At 42.0% G+C, this 14,190-nt stretch overlaps 1 protein-coding gene across 1 annotated transcript in view; it reads right to left on the minus strand.

Moving 5' to 3' along the window:
• ocrl (OCRL inositol polyphosphate-5-phosphatase) overlaps window positions 1–14,190 on the minus strand; it is a 115,663-nt gene that overhangs the window by 46,760 nt on the left and 54,713 nt on the right. The window contains exons 11-15 of the mRNA XM_041195181.1: window positions 13,937–14,053; window positions 12,329–12,516; window positions 10,895–11,006; window positions 9,808–9,917; window positions 6,247–6,382 (exon numbers count right to left, since the gene is read on the minus strand). Of these exons, the coding sequence (XP_041051115.1) occupies window positions 6,247–6,382; window positions 9,808–9,917; window positions 10,895–11,006; window positions 12,329–12,516; window positions 13,937–14,053 (663 nt within the window). The remainder of the gene's footprint in view (window positions 1–6,246; window positions 6,383–9,807; window positions 9,918–10,894; window positions 11,007–12,328; window positions 12,517–13,936; window positions 14,054–14,190) is intronic.

Consider the following 14,190-nt stretch of genomic DNA (forward strand, 5'->3'; position numbering starts at 1 on the left):
ATCAGCAACCTTTTGTTAATTAGAATGCCAGATCAGAGATTAGAGCACTGAACCAGGTAGCACGTGTTAGTCAAATCTTCTCATAGCAATGAGGGATTCAGATGTTATGTTTCTGGGATGGCATCTTGGTCACCTCAATGTGGGTGGTGATGCCTCAAAGACAAGGCAGCATTAGTGACAATGCAAGTGGGGCAGAAACCACTATAAACCATTAAAGTCGCTGTAGAAAACAGATTGTGAGCTTCAATATCTTGACCCGTTACTCATTAATATCTTCAATGTTTCATTTCAGAGAGAAGGTAAAAGCACAAATGGATTCAGGGCTCATTTTTGAAGGTAGCAATGCATGGAGAAGGCAAAGAGGGAGAGGCAACGCTGAGCACAGCTCCACCAGGAGGCCCCGCTTGATGTCCAGGGTCAAGGGGAACCAGAGCAAGAACAAGAGGCTCAAGAGAAAAGACCCAGGCAAAGGAGGCAAATCCCCAGACCAAGCGTATACCGAAGATGACTCTTCTATTTTCAAATGAGCTAAAGACAATGCTAGGCACTTCTGCGCTTGTCCCAGGCTATGGCAGATCACACTTGCCACATTCTTCATGAAGGCCTGATGCCCTGTGGAGTTGGAGGCTATCCCCTGCCAGTGGCATTAAAGGTGACTGCTATGCTTAATTTCTTTGCCTGCAGGTCTTTCCAGGGATCCACAGGGGACCTGTGCAGCATCTCTCAATCTGCAACACATCGATGCATAAATGAGGTCACAGGTGCTCTTCACAGCAAGGCACATCACAATGTGAGGTTTGCTCTGGATGAAGATGGCCAGGCTGCGAGATTCACCGACTTCGCAACTACCTCAGCCTTCCTAAGAGTGCAGGGTGCAGTCGACTGTACCCATGTGACATTAAGGGCTCCATGGTAGCAGCTCCTAATGTTTATAAGTTGCAAAGGCTACCATTTCATGAACGTACAACTGGTGTGTGATCATTGGAATGCACCATCCTGACTTGGAAACGTATCGCTGTTCCTTCACTGTCACTGGGTCAAAATCCTGGAACTCCCTTCCTAACAGCACTATGGGTGTACCTACACCACATGGACTGCAGCGGTTCAAGGCAGCAGCTCACCACCACCTTCTCAAGGGCTACTAGGAATGGGCAATAAATGCAGGCTCAGCCAGTGAAGCCCACATCCCATGAATGAATAATAAAAAAAATTGTGCCAGGTATCCTGGGAGTTGCCATGACTCATATGTTCTGAGTCACTCCCAAGTGCCTAAGATTTTCAAAGGGCCTGATAAGGGGCACCCTCTGAAACGCTGGCTGATGCCGCCGAAGCGTCGCCCTCAGAATCATTCCGAGGTGAGGTACAACGCTGCTCACAGCTCCACACGCTCCCTAGTAGAGCAGAATATTGGGGAAGATGCGCTTCAGATGTTTGGATTGCTACAGTACACTCCTGATAGGTTTTCCTGCATCATCACTATGTGTTGTGCCCTTCACAACCTCACGCTGCAAAAGTGTGATCCCTTGCCAGAGGGTGAAATGGAGGAGAATAAGAGGATGAAGAACAGGAGGCCCAGGAACCTCAAGAGGGTGATGTCACCTTCAGTTTGAAGGTGACAACGCCATAGAGGAAGAAAGATGTCTGCAATGACCTTGGCAGGTGTCCTCTGGTGGGCCCTGGCCTTTATAAGGGTCTCTTGCCCAGGGGCCGATGCACCCTCCTCGGCCTGAGCAGCTGCCATGGATGGGTCACAGGCAGACGAGACTCTGAGCGGTTGGATACCCTAGGAGCATCCTGAGAGGAGGCCCCTGGGGTGTCCGGTTGATATTCATCCTCCCTCTGGATGCCCGAGGGTCCCACCCTGACTCCTTGAGAAGGTGCACCTGGAGGGAGGTCAAGGTGCCTCGATCCAGTCCCCTATGCCCATGATGTTGTCCACCAGGGTGTGTGGCCATGCAGTCCAGAACCAAGTGCAAATCTGGCAAAACCTGTTGGACCAAGGTATCCATGGTGGTCGTCAACTTTCCCATGACCTCGAGGCACTCATATGTCGGGGCCATGACATCAGGCAGAACGCAGACTCCTCCATCCTTTGCACTCATCTGTTGAGTGACTGCCAAATCGCTGTCTGGTATTCCGCCACTGCCTGTTGTTACACCTCCAGCGCTGAGTTGACAGCTGCTTGCAGAAGCTCATCACTTGACTTGGGCTGAGTAGGTGGCTGGTCTCCAGCAGCCCTCCAAGTGCCTGTGTCGTGGGCTGTCACAGGCTCCAACTGCTGTGGGGACGTGTCAGTGAGGTGCTCTCCAGTAGGTGAGCCCGAGCCTAATCTAGAGCCAAGTCTCACGGAGGTGTGTCTCTCTGCACTGGTGGAAGGTGAGGGTGAGCGCGGTGACTGTTCTTCCTCAGCTTCCTTCGGATGTGGTCTGGGGGCTGAGACTTATGGTGGGCACCTTTGTGGGCCTCAATCTACTGGTGCCTATAAGGTAGAGAAGAGTTTTAGATGATGAGCAAGAGGATTATAAGACTGCATGTTACTCACTTTGATTGTCATGACGTGATGAACTGATGGAGGTGTGATCTGTTCTAGGTTGCTGAGACAATCTGATCTCCCCTGCCCCACGGGAGCAATCCCTGTTCTCCCAGAAATCTTGGTTGCAGTCTCTTCGAACTTACTTAGGGCAATGATATTGGCCATTCCCACTCCACCCCCCTCCCTTGCTGGTCTGCACTCTTTCTCATTTGTTGTGGGAAAGCTTGCCCTGGATAACGACCATGTGATGCAAAGGGGTGGAGCACAGGTTGGCAAAGATGCATGCCCCATGTGTGTGGTGAGCCCTCTCCACCAGGCCTGAGGATGACGAATGCACAGTGTGATAGATGGTAAGGCAGCAATGTGAAAGTTGTGATACGTGTCCCCTGCTCATTGTTGAGAGAGATCCCTGAAGAGCGTAGCCCTTTCAGTGCACAATGAGATTTTGATATTGGAGGGAATCGAAGGATGACTTACCCTGGCGGAGCAGATGAGATCCTGCACAGGGTTTAATTTTGGACGCAGTTGCCAGCTGCGTTGACTTCCTTTGTGATGGCCTTCCAGGCTGAAGGGGTGAGGCTGTTGTGCTTCCTTGAACTGTCCCTGGGATACAGGACATCCCTAGGTGCCTGGACTCCTCTGATCAAGGCCTCGAGGGCTTGGTGGGTTAAGTGAAATTCTGCCTTCTTCTGGCTTGTAGCCTTCTTCTGGGTGGAAAACATCTTTGCACATGTCCTAGAGACAGGTGGGCTGGAGAGAGAGAATGTGTGCACTCCAATGGCGTTTAAATATGGCACACACAGACCTTCAACCCCACCAGCTAATGGTGGGGTGGACAAATCAGCTCTTGACCCATCAGGCGATTCGAAGAGATGCTCACCTATGCATAATGAGTGAGCTTCCAAGCGTGGACTTGGGCACGATTTCCCACCCTTCCGAGCAGTAGGATACGCACTGTGAAACCTGCCCGCCACTGCACTTAGTTTCAAAATGGAATATTTCATCCAAAGGGTTTCCCATTTTAGCGGGAGTTGTAGAAGAATTTTTTTCTTTCAGAGGGTCACTTTGGAATTTTTTTTCGCAGAGAGCAGTGGAGACTGGGTCATTGAATATATTCAAGGTTGAGTTAGACAGATTTTGGTTGACAAGGGAGTCAAGGGTTATTGCGGGGTGTATGGGGGGCAGGCAAGAAAGTGAAGTTAAGGCCACAATCAGATCCCATTGAATGGCGGAGCAGGCTTGATGGGCCAAATGGCCTACTCTAGCTCCTTTTTTTTTTAAAATGACAGTTAAATTGGGTGGGGAAAGAGAAGAATGAGTGATGGAGAAAGGGAGCATAAATGAGTGAGGCACAGAGATAGAAACAGAACAAAAAGAACAGCAACACAAAGGTAGGTACGATAAAGAGTATCTCCTTCAATTTATTTGGGGAGATCCAATGAGTTTAGAAAATTTAATAACAGGTAACCTAATCTCTTCTTAAAACTGTTTCAGAATCAGAATTTTTTTCTTCTTATTCTTTCACGTTACCCTACAAACTTCTCCTGCTTTTATTCCCACCTGGATTCCTTCTATTGGAAGGTGCAAGACTATAACACAGACACTTCTACAATCATTGATAATTCTGTTCTGGGAGCTGCTTGAAAGAGTCTGGTGCCAAATAAGGCAAGCAGGATAAAGTTAGTGTTTGCTCTTCTTTACCTTTACTGTCAAAAATCTCTCCAACTGAACCAAGTACAGTTGAGTAATAGGCAGCATGGACTTAGTATTTTAGTTGCTCTTCATTTACCACCAGAATCGAGCTCAGAATATACTGATGACATTCATTTGAAGGAAGATTCTCTGGGTATGGCAGAAATATTAAATGAGCACTTAGCATCAGTCTTCACTCTCGAAGATGATGCCTGACAGTTCAAATTTAATGAAATTAACAAAATAAGTAATAAACATAGGTGAACATATGAATTATGAACTTGAAAACAGACAGAACAGCTGCTCTGGATGATATCCACCAGAAGGTCCTCAGGGAGATGAAACACTTGCTGTGAGACCTTGCCTACATTTCTAAAAGTTTACTGCACTCTGGGACGGTTCCTGAAAACAGGAAGAAAGCTAATGCAGTCTCCATCCTTAAAAAAGAGACAAGACAGGCAGAGGTAACTCTAGGCCCATTAGTTTGACATCAGTAACAGGAAAGATGCTCGAGTGAATCATTAGTGTTGCAATATATATGATTATTTTGAGAGAGTGGAACATATAAAGGGACACTAACACAACTTCAAAGAAAAATGATGCCTTCCAAATTTGATTATATTTTTTGAAGAAACGACCAAGATAATGGATGAGGGAAGCCCTGATTACAAAAAAGCTTTTAATAAGTTATCACACAAAAGGCTCCTCTCCAAGATCAAAGCTACTGGCACCAGTGGAAATTTTTAAAGTTGGATTACAAGCAGGCTGGACAGATGCTGGCAGAAAATAATTACTACAGATGGGTTTGGATCTGTTTAGAGAGTCTGATGTTTAGGATGGTTGCTCCTATTTGTTAAATAAGTTAGGGAGGACTAAGGTCATAATTTTTAGTTGTACAAGGCCAGATCTCTATTAGATGTCAGGAAGTAGTTCTTTTCCTAGAGAAGACAGGACTTCTAGAACAGGCTGTAAACATGTGCTATGGATGCCGATTTCCTGAATTCCTTCAAGCAAGAGTTGGTGGAGGCGGAGACTAACTCTTATAAAAGTTGGGAAAATGAGGCGCTATCAGGGCCAGAGTGATCTCCTGAACTAGCTGTGATTAGCTGGTGGGGAGGTTGCAGAGGACAGTAACTTTCCAGATTTCCTCCATATCCCCATCCAGCCACAATTGGCCTGGGGTTTTAACCTGATTTTTAGCCTCTCCTTGGAAATCACATGGTTTTCACACGGGGTGGAGAATACATATACTGATGCACAAGATATCATAATTGGTTCATCCGGCTAGCCCCACACAGAATGTCCTTCCCTGTATATAATTGTTCCTTCACGCAAATAAAAATCAGTAGTATATATAGCCCAGGATAGCTGAGGTGAGGAAGGACAGTCTGCATATTTTGCCATTTCTCCAACTCTGTTGAACAGACAGCATTGTGGGATGAGGTAGCCCATGTTTTGGTTTTGCATGCTTATATTATACTATATTGTCTTATAGTCCAAAAGCTGAACTTACAATTCAAGTCAAATATAAAAGAAACAAAGTTTTGCATGTGTTCACATTGAACTTAAGCCACCCTAAATTGCATCTTAATTCTAATTCTGGGTGTGTTGAAGGTTCTGTCTCGCTCTTTCAAATTGGATTCAGCATCCCTTTTTAAATTTAGTCCATCACCTCTTCGATGTTTCAACCTGGGCTCACCAACTTTATTCCAGCTCCAACCACTATTGTGATTATTAGATGAAATGTGTTGAACAACAGCATTGAAAGGGTATGAGAGAAGATGAGGTACTTGAAGTAGAGGTTAGTAAACATCAAGATTGGAGGAAGAGAGCAGTATGCAATTTAGGAGAATTGATTTGGATTAACAGATTGTAGAACCACAGCTGGAGAGGAAAGGACAGATTTGACCAATTTTGTTTTGGTGCAGTTGACATTAGTGGTAGGAAAGTTTTTTTAATGTACAGTAGAAAAGTAGCACAAGAGAGAGAGAGAGACACACACACACACAAACAATATATACCCCAATATCCAACAGTGAGCTGACAGGCTTGTGGTCGCTGGTTCGAAGCTCCATGTGACTTCGATAACTTTTCTGGTGTACACTTTCACCTCTCCAGAGTACACGATCACACCATGCTGGGACACGGCACTTGCCGCTGCCAAGGAGAAACAGTCAGCATGATACAGCGGTACAATGGCCTTGGGATACAATATACAGTATAATAAACAGGAAATACTTGCAGTATGCTAACTATCAAAACCTACAGAAATTGTGCATCTTTGTGAGACACAGACCTAATTCATGGTTTACATGACTTGCCAGTATTTAACAGAGATTTAACATTTCCTTGATTTTATGGGCTAGGTCAGTGGAAGGTCGGGGTGGATGGCAGTGGAGGTGTTTGATATAGAGAAAGGCAGGGAGTTGGGAGGTTAGAGAAGAGGGATAAATACAGTGTCAATTTTTCTGCGATGCCCAGTAAGCATATCCCAATTAAAGGAAGTTGCAATAGCCTTCTAGCTGGCATTCTCAGCCAAGGGAATTGGACAGTTTTTCTTATACTCAAGGAGGGGAGCCATCACTACTTTTTTTAAAATATGGAGCAGCAACAAAGATTTACCCAAAATGAGTTAAGCAGGAACACCACTTATAATTTAAAAAAACTCCTTAATAACGCTTTCTCAAAAAGTACAAATTCTTCATACAATATATTTATTTGATTAAGTTTTGTACTTTTGGTGAAAAACTATTATTGATGTCCTTGGCACCCAATGTCAGTTAAAAGTTAAAAGCAATGCGTCAGTAAAGTTTAGCATACATTGCCTCAACTTCTAAGAGAAGTTACACCCTTATGAGAACTTTTATTTCCACCTTTGACTTTATTCCCTCTCAATGATAAATTACTGCCAATTAATAGTTGATTTTCCCAGTACACTTTAAGGTGCTAGGTCAAAACTGCAAATCTATTAAATTTTCATTAATAAAACATAGTGTGCTGGAAATACTCAACAAATTTGATGGCATCTGTGGAGTTAATGGGCAGAATTTTACATTCGGCGTGCAGGAGCAGGCCTGACACACTGGAATGTAAAATGACGCGCAATGACGTTGGGCGTGCATCCTGACGTCATCACGCTGTCTCGCAATATTTCGATCGGCAGATGTACAGCCAACTCCGGCACACGCCTGCCGATAATTGAAAGGTTTATTAAGGCCATTAAATGTGCTAATTAGCACCAAATTTATGCTGCCTGTCCAATCTAACAGTTTGCAGGCAGGCGAAAAGCCCTAGCAGTCTTTACATTTTTTAGGGAACGTCATCCATGAGTGGGATGAGGTTTCCTAAAGCTAATACTGATTATATAAAAACTTAATTTTGAAAATGAAAACATGTCCCATCTCATGTGACACAGTCACATGAGGGGACATATTTCATTAAGTTTTTAATGATGTCTTGAAAAAGCGCTTCAATCTCCAAGGCATCTCTGTGCCTTGGGGAGATTGAAGCGCTGTTATATGCGAATGCACAAAAAAGTGCTGGCCCCGACTCTCCCTCCTCCCCCCCGCCCGCACAGGTAGCACTACTGCTCACGATCCATGCTGGTGGGCCTTAACTGGCCCCGCTCCCGCCGAACCCACCCGATGCACGGAAAATCCTGGCCAACATTTTGAATACGACTTCTTCAGAACGGAAGTAAGGTAAAAATGTGATAGATTTTATGACATTGAAAGGGGAGAGGTGAAGGAAGAACCAAAAAAAGATCTGGAATAGGGTAGAGGATGGGAGAGATTAAAGGACAAAGCGTCATGGCACACAAGGCAAAGGGAGTGGTAATGGTTGTAATAAAGAAACAAAGCATTTGTAGAGTAATGTGAATGGAAAAATAACAGTTTTGTCCAAAACTAAAAACATGAAAAACAAGATTCAGACCGGAACATGGCAATAAAACAGATAAAACAGTATCAAAATGGGGGACAGAGTTCATGGTCTGAAATTGTTGAACTCAATGTTGAGTCCAGAAGGCTGTAAAGTGCCTAATCAGAAGATGCTATTCCTTTGAGATTCACTGGAACACTGCAGCAAATGAAGGACAGAAATGTGAGTGAGAGCACAAGGTGGCAAATTAAAATGGCATGCAACCAGAAGTTTAGGGTCACGCTTGCAGACTGAGTGGAGGTATTCTGCAGATTGGTCTCCACAATCCAGAGGACACTGAATTGTGAGCAGTGAATACAGCATGCTGAACTGAAAAAAAGTACAAGTAAATCGCTGCTTCACCTGGACAGTGCTGGGGCTTTGGACAGTGAGGAGAAAGGAGAATAAAGGTCAGGTGCTACACCTCCTGCTATTGCACGGGAAGGTGCCATGTGAAGTGGACCAGATGTTGGGATCAATAGAGAGCTCCAGGGTGTCATGGAGTGAATGGTCCCTTTGGAATGCTGACAGGGAAGGAGAAGATGGGAATGGTGGTGGCATCATGATAGAGGTGGCAGAAGTGGCAGCAGTTGATCTTTTGAACGTGGAGGCCGGTGGGGCACTTGACTCATTCGACTCAAAATGTTAACTGTTTCTCTCTCCACAGATGCTGCCAGACCTGAGATTTGCAGCACATTTTGTTTTTATTTTGGATTTTCAGCATCTGCAGTATTTTGCTTTTATCTTAAATTTTCTCCCAACTGATGAAAGCAAAGTGCCAGAGTGCAGATCACCCTCAAGGTTGAAAAGTGAAGAGAGAAGCCAAAATTAATCCAGTAGTAGCAATTAGGTGATACCAAGCTAGGCATGTAAAATGCAAAAACGCATTGCAAGAGTTTCTGCTCCCAAAACCAGCACAAAAAAAAGAAAAATTTCAAATGTAGATTATGGCCATTGCATTGAGTTTTTGTGATCTTTTGACTAATTTTTTAAAAAAGTGCAGAAACAATATCCATCCACTAAAACTGATTACACATCCAGTTCAAATTTGCACTTTTTCACTAATTGTGTCTATTAGTGGGCCTTCGAGGAGACTCTCAAAATTTAGCTTTTATTAAAAGATGCCAGGACACCCAATAGGCATGTTTTAAAAGCTTTTAACTATTTTTAAAAAATTTAAGAAACTTACTACAGTAGGCTAAAGCAGTTAGTAAATGGTTCTGTATAGTTTTCTGAATTCATTTTCAGTTATGTAAAGTCAGGTTATTGATTAAAATTGTTTATTTTTTGTTTGTAACTCATTTTGAATTACATTAGTCACACTGCACCAGGTTACCGCTCTAATTTAAATTTTGCATTAAAAATATTCCTCGGTACATTTATGTTCTAAAATGCTGTCCGATTGTGCTGGTTCACAGAAGATAATTTGTTCGGTGACGAGATTGAATTGGGCGGAAGCTCGAGCAAAACACTTCTTTAAACCGAGACTTGTGTCCAGTTCCCCAATTGTGCACAAATTGGAAACTGTTGGCCGCAATATTTAACCAATTCCATCATAAAATCTGTGAATGATAACACGCAACTGAAGAAACATCTTTGTGAATGGGTTATTTCTAGATACCACTATTCACAACTTCATAAATAAATCTATCAAGATTACTTACCTTGAGTCCCATCGATCTGATTTGGTGTCATACTTGTAAGTTGGTCTGAAATGAATTTCCCCTTCATTGAAGTCTGCAAAAGCTTTCTTAGTTTTGCGCTGAATATTCAACTGAAAAAGAATAAAAACTGAATAAATTGTCATAGTCAAATATTAGACATATTTTAATCAAATAATGCTCCTAGTTTATCTAAAAAATGTGAAAAATGCAAATGACAGCCTCCTGTAATACAGATAAACTGAAGGATGTTGAAATCAAGCTGCCACTGAATTATATGTGAAGACAAAATACAAACCTATACTAACATTTCTCTGAACTGCAAAGTAGTAAAGTTTATATTGCTAGCAGGATATACTTCTCCCCTTAAGTACCTAAAAACGTATACCAGTTCTTGAAGCAAAAATCACAATTTCCAAAAATAAAGAATTAGTCAATAATACAACGGAATAAAAAACACTGTGCTTTTGTAAAGAGCTCCCTCTCTAGAAAATGTTCACAGCATACTGGCAATCTTAGTGCTCCCCACCACCTCCTCAAAGATTTTCTTCCTTTGTCTTATTCTTCAATTTGACCTAAAACAGACCAGCTCATAAGGTTCTCAAAGCTAACACTTATAAAATAAATATTACTTGAAGAAATATGCTGCATTCAAAAAAAATCATAGCAGTAAGAGATATTCAGTGTCACGTTGTTGAATATGAAACATATCTGGTAAACTACTTGGAACATAAACAAATGCTCCCCATGCTGATCATACTCAAAAATCAGAAACTTTGCATTTAGCTGCTCTTCTTTCAGCATTCTGCATATACTCCAAATGTTCCCATTAATAGAGTTTAAATATAGAAACAGGCTGCAGGTATAATCGCCAAACCTGGATATTTTAATAATTGGTCACAAAACTTAATATTTGGTATTCTCAAGTATAATAACATAAACAAGTTAGCAGTACCAAACAAAACTGTCCCATTTTAAAATACTTTACTTATAATTGCAGTTCTAACAACTAAACTGAAATTATTAGTAGCACTATTTTTTCAACTCTAAGTAATTTGGCAAAGATGGTATAAAACTTAACTTTCCCTACCTGGTCGTATTCCAAAAGTTTCTTCAAATCTTGCTTCTCTATCAATGCCTTCACTTCACTGGCATCCAGGAGGCAGAGTCTGTAATTTAGATCCCCAAGCCAAATAACAACGCTGAGACAAGAATATGAATAATACGAGAAAGGTCAGAAAATGCTGCAACTGATCTGGAAAGATGTGAAAACGACATTACATGCACTATACTGCTCAAGGTAGTTTTATGATCCCCATTCACAAAGGAGTACTGTGTTCAAATAGGAATTTGCACTGTTGTGAATATATGAGAAATCGTTCACAGCACAACTTTTCCAGATAAATAGTAAGTGAAATCTGCCTTTTAACTCTACCCATGAAAGTCCTGGATTACTTGGTTTGCAGTTGCAGTTCACATCAGCCGCACTATCCATTCTGCATTACAACTAATTGCGCTTTATTTAAAATGTTTGGGCTTATTTTATATTTTTCTTGCATCAAGTACCCAGATGGCCAAGGACCAGTTAATCTGCTTTCAACAGACCTGTACTACCAGATGTTAGGAAATGGCCAAAAATATTGTGCATTGCTTTACAACAGAAATGATGTGTTTATTAGGTCTATCTATAGATTTATATTTTTTGATTATATATTACTTGCAAAAAATCTGCATTCTATTTTCCACTGATTGAAAAGGATCTGAAGAACACATGGATAAGCTGTACAATTTACAATGCACAGTCAAATAGCTAATGCTCAATGTTCATTTGTTCGCAAAGTTTCTTATATACTTCCAAGTAAATTCATAAGAAGTGCAAGCTTACTTATGGAAGTCGACTTGTTGCATTAAGCACAAATAAAACCTATACTGGAAAATGTTAAAATTGCAACACAGTGCTGCTTTTTTTCTTTAAGTGCCTGCCCAATTGTCCAGTCTGAAATTAAGACTGGGGGACTGCATCCTTCAGTCCCTTTCACTTCTGCAGTCTGGGTTCAAATTTAAAGGGACAAAAATTTGTATTATCTTCATAAGAGTCTAAATAGAATTAGTTTAGACAGTCTCATTTCAGTTTCAAAGAGCTTGCATGGACCTACAGCAGAAAAAACTATTAATTGGCAACCAAAATCAGAGAAACTGTGCAATGTTAGTGAGGTAATAGGGCACGTTTTTCTGAGACCGTGAGGCTATGACACACATTGTTGGGCAAAGGAGAGGGAGAATTACAATGCACTTGAACATGTTATTCGTGACCCTGGAGAACGAGATTCAGAAACTGGGTGCTTGAATTGAAATTGTACCTTATGACCCAGTGCAAATATTCCTCATCCTGGTGAGCACAAAGTTTACACATACATTCCTACAGAATAAAGGTTATGTTTCCATCAATACACAGGCAATCACAGGCTGAAAATCAACACTTCAATACTTAGTCCCCTTTCCTCAAGCCTTTTTCCATACTCACTCATGTTTACTAATGTTTATAGAAGGTTGATTCTGCTGAGATACTTGGAAAATCATGCGAGCGCAGATATCTTTGTAATCCTGATTTCGTCTCTCGAAGTCCTCCACATGAGCAGCTAGGTGGGAGTTCACTATGCAGAAACTTGTGTTGTGAAAGACAAAGCGTACTGCCACTCCACCTTTATTACCCTGAGAATGGAGGCACCCACATGTTAATTAGTCTTTTGCAATTCTGGCCCAATCTGGCAGAAACTTGCACATTTTATAGAGAAGGCAGACCTTGTGATATATTTTTAATATAGGGACAATGACTTAATTCATTTTCATAGCCAAGAAACACAAAAATAATTATAAACACGTCGAGCATATCCTAATGGGAGGTTGGCAGTGCATCATGCAAATGCTAGATCAACACGAATTGATGTAATGTGGTGCGGCAAGCCAAACTTAGGCACCATTCTTTCCTAGGCCTAGGCTTGGCAATAAACCCCAGATGGCACTTTGACGAGCAGTTAAGGTGAAGTTTAAGGAATCACTAGACACCTTTGGATTAATAGTTTATTAATCCCAGTATTCCAACAATATTAAAGACATACCTTAGAATGTGAAAACCCAGGAGCTTTTATAATTAAGGGCTTTGAAATCATGGCCCAGATCTTCTGATCAGGATCAGAAACCTTATTTCTGACCCTAATCAGACAAAAAGATACTTGCCTTTCTCTGATTTTTCTGAGCAATTTTTTGATGGAGGATCCTTCACATCCGACTGTGTATTGCAAACCTCGGAGGAAGCAGTACAGAGAATTGGGGCAGAAGCCACATCCCCTTTTTATGGCACTAGCTGCCATATTCTAGTAAGTGAAGAGTTTAAATGTCCAAAACCTTCTTTGAAAAGCTACAGAAAGGTAAGTGGGTAGGGTGGAAAAGGTAAGTGGCTAAGGGGGTAGGATGGGTAAGGGAGTAGGTGAGCAGGGTGGCAGGTAGGCTAGAGGCGAACCAGGTTGGATCGGAGGCTTGTCAGGGGTCATGGGGAGTCGAGTGGTGGAGACTAGTTAGGTCGGGTCTGGGGATAATCATGTTGGGTTGGGGGTCGAGATGGTGTCGGCGTTAGTGTGACTTACTGGGGGAATCAGTTCTATACTTACCCAGGAGTTAGGCTAGGTTTTCTTCTGTGCAAAATTTCCTGGGTAACTATCCAGTTAAATAAGTTGAACCATCCAAAGTCTCTATGTCTCACTTAGAGTTGCAGGCTTCTTTGGAGGGTCCCGGGGATCAGGGAAATTGCTCATCAGAAGTTCAAACCTTCTGGGTAGTTCCCTTGGAGTCCTTGCTTTGGGACTTGAGAGGTCCCATACTGCATCTTCCGGGGTATATCCAGTCTCCAACAATCCGGAGGCTGGAAGATCTGGACCCATAATGTGAATTGTTTTGTGTCACATTTTAATACAAAAGACCTTTATGTGGAAAGCGGTAAATACTTCTAGCAAACATTAAAAATAAAAAACATTGCTGGAAATGTATAGGTTATTCAGTATCTGGAAACAGAATAGGTAGGTTATTGACAGTTCATGTGCATATCTTTCAATGATATCATTAACTTTCTTCTTACCATCTTTCCCATGATTCCTGTCCCTACTGTCTCTGCTTCCACATCTTTTATGTGCTTTTCATGTTCCTTTTTGACAAACACGATCATCATCATTCCAACTAAACGAATGAGTTTCATCTAAAATGTGGTAAATAAAGGGGAAAAAACATCCAGGTACAATTTGCATTCTTGAGCATCCGAGTGATAGGAACCTACACAAAAGGTGTAACAGTGGGTCTTGCAGTAATATTTTTGTAAGGAGGAGTTGGAGGATG

Source organism: Carcharodon carcharias, chromosome 9 (assembly GCF_017639515.1).
Source record: "Carcharodon carcharias isolate sCarCar2 chromosome 9, sCarCar2.pri, whole genome shotgun sequence".
NCBI lineage: Eukaryota > Metazoa > Chordata > Chondrichthyes > Lamniformes > Lamnidae > Carcharodon > Carcharodon carcharias.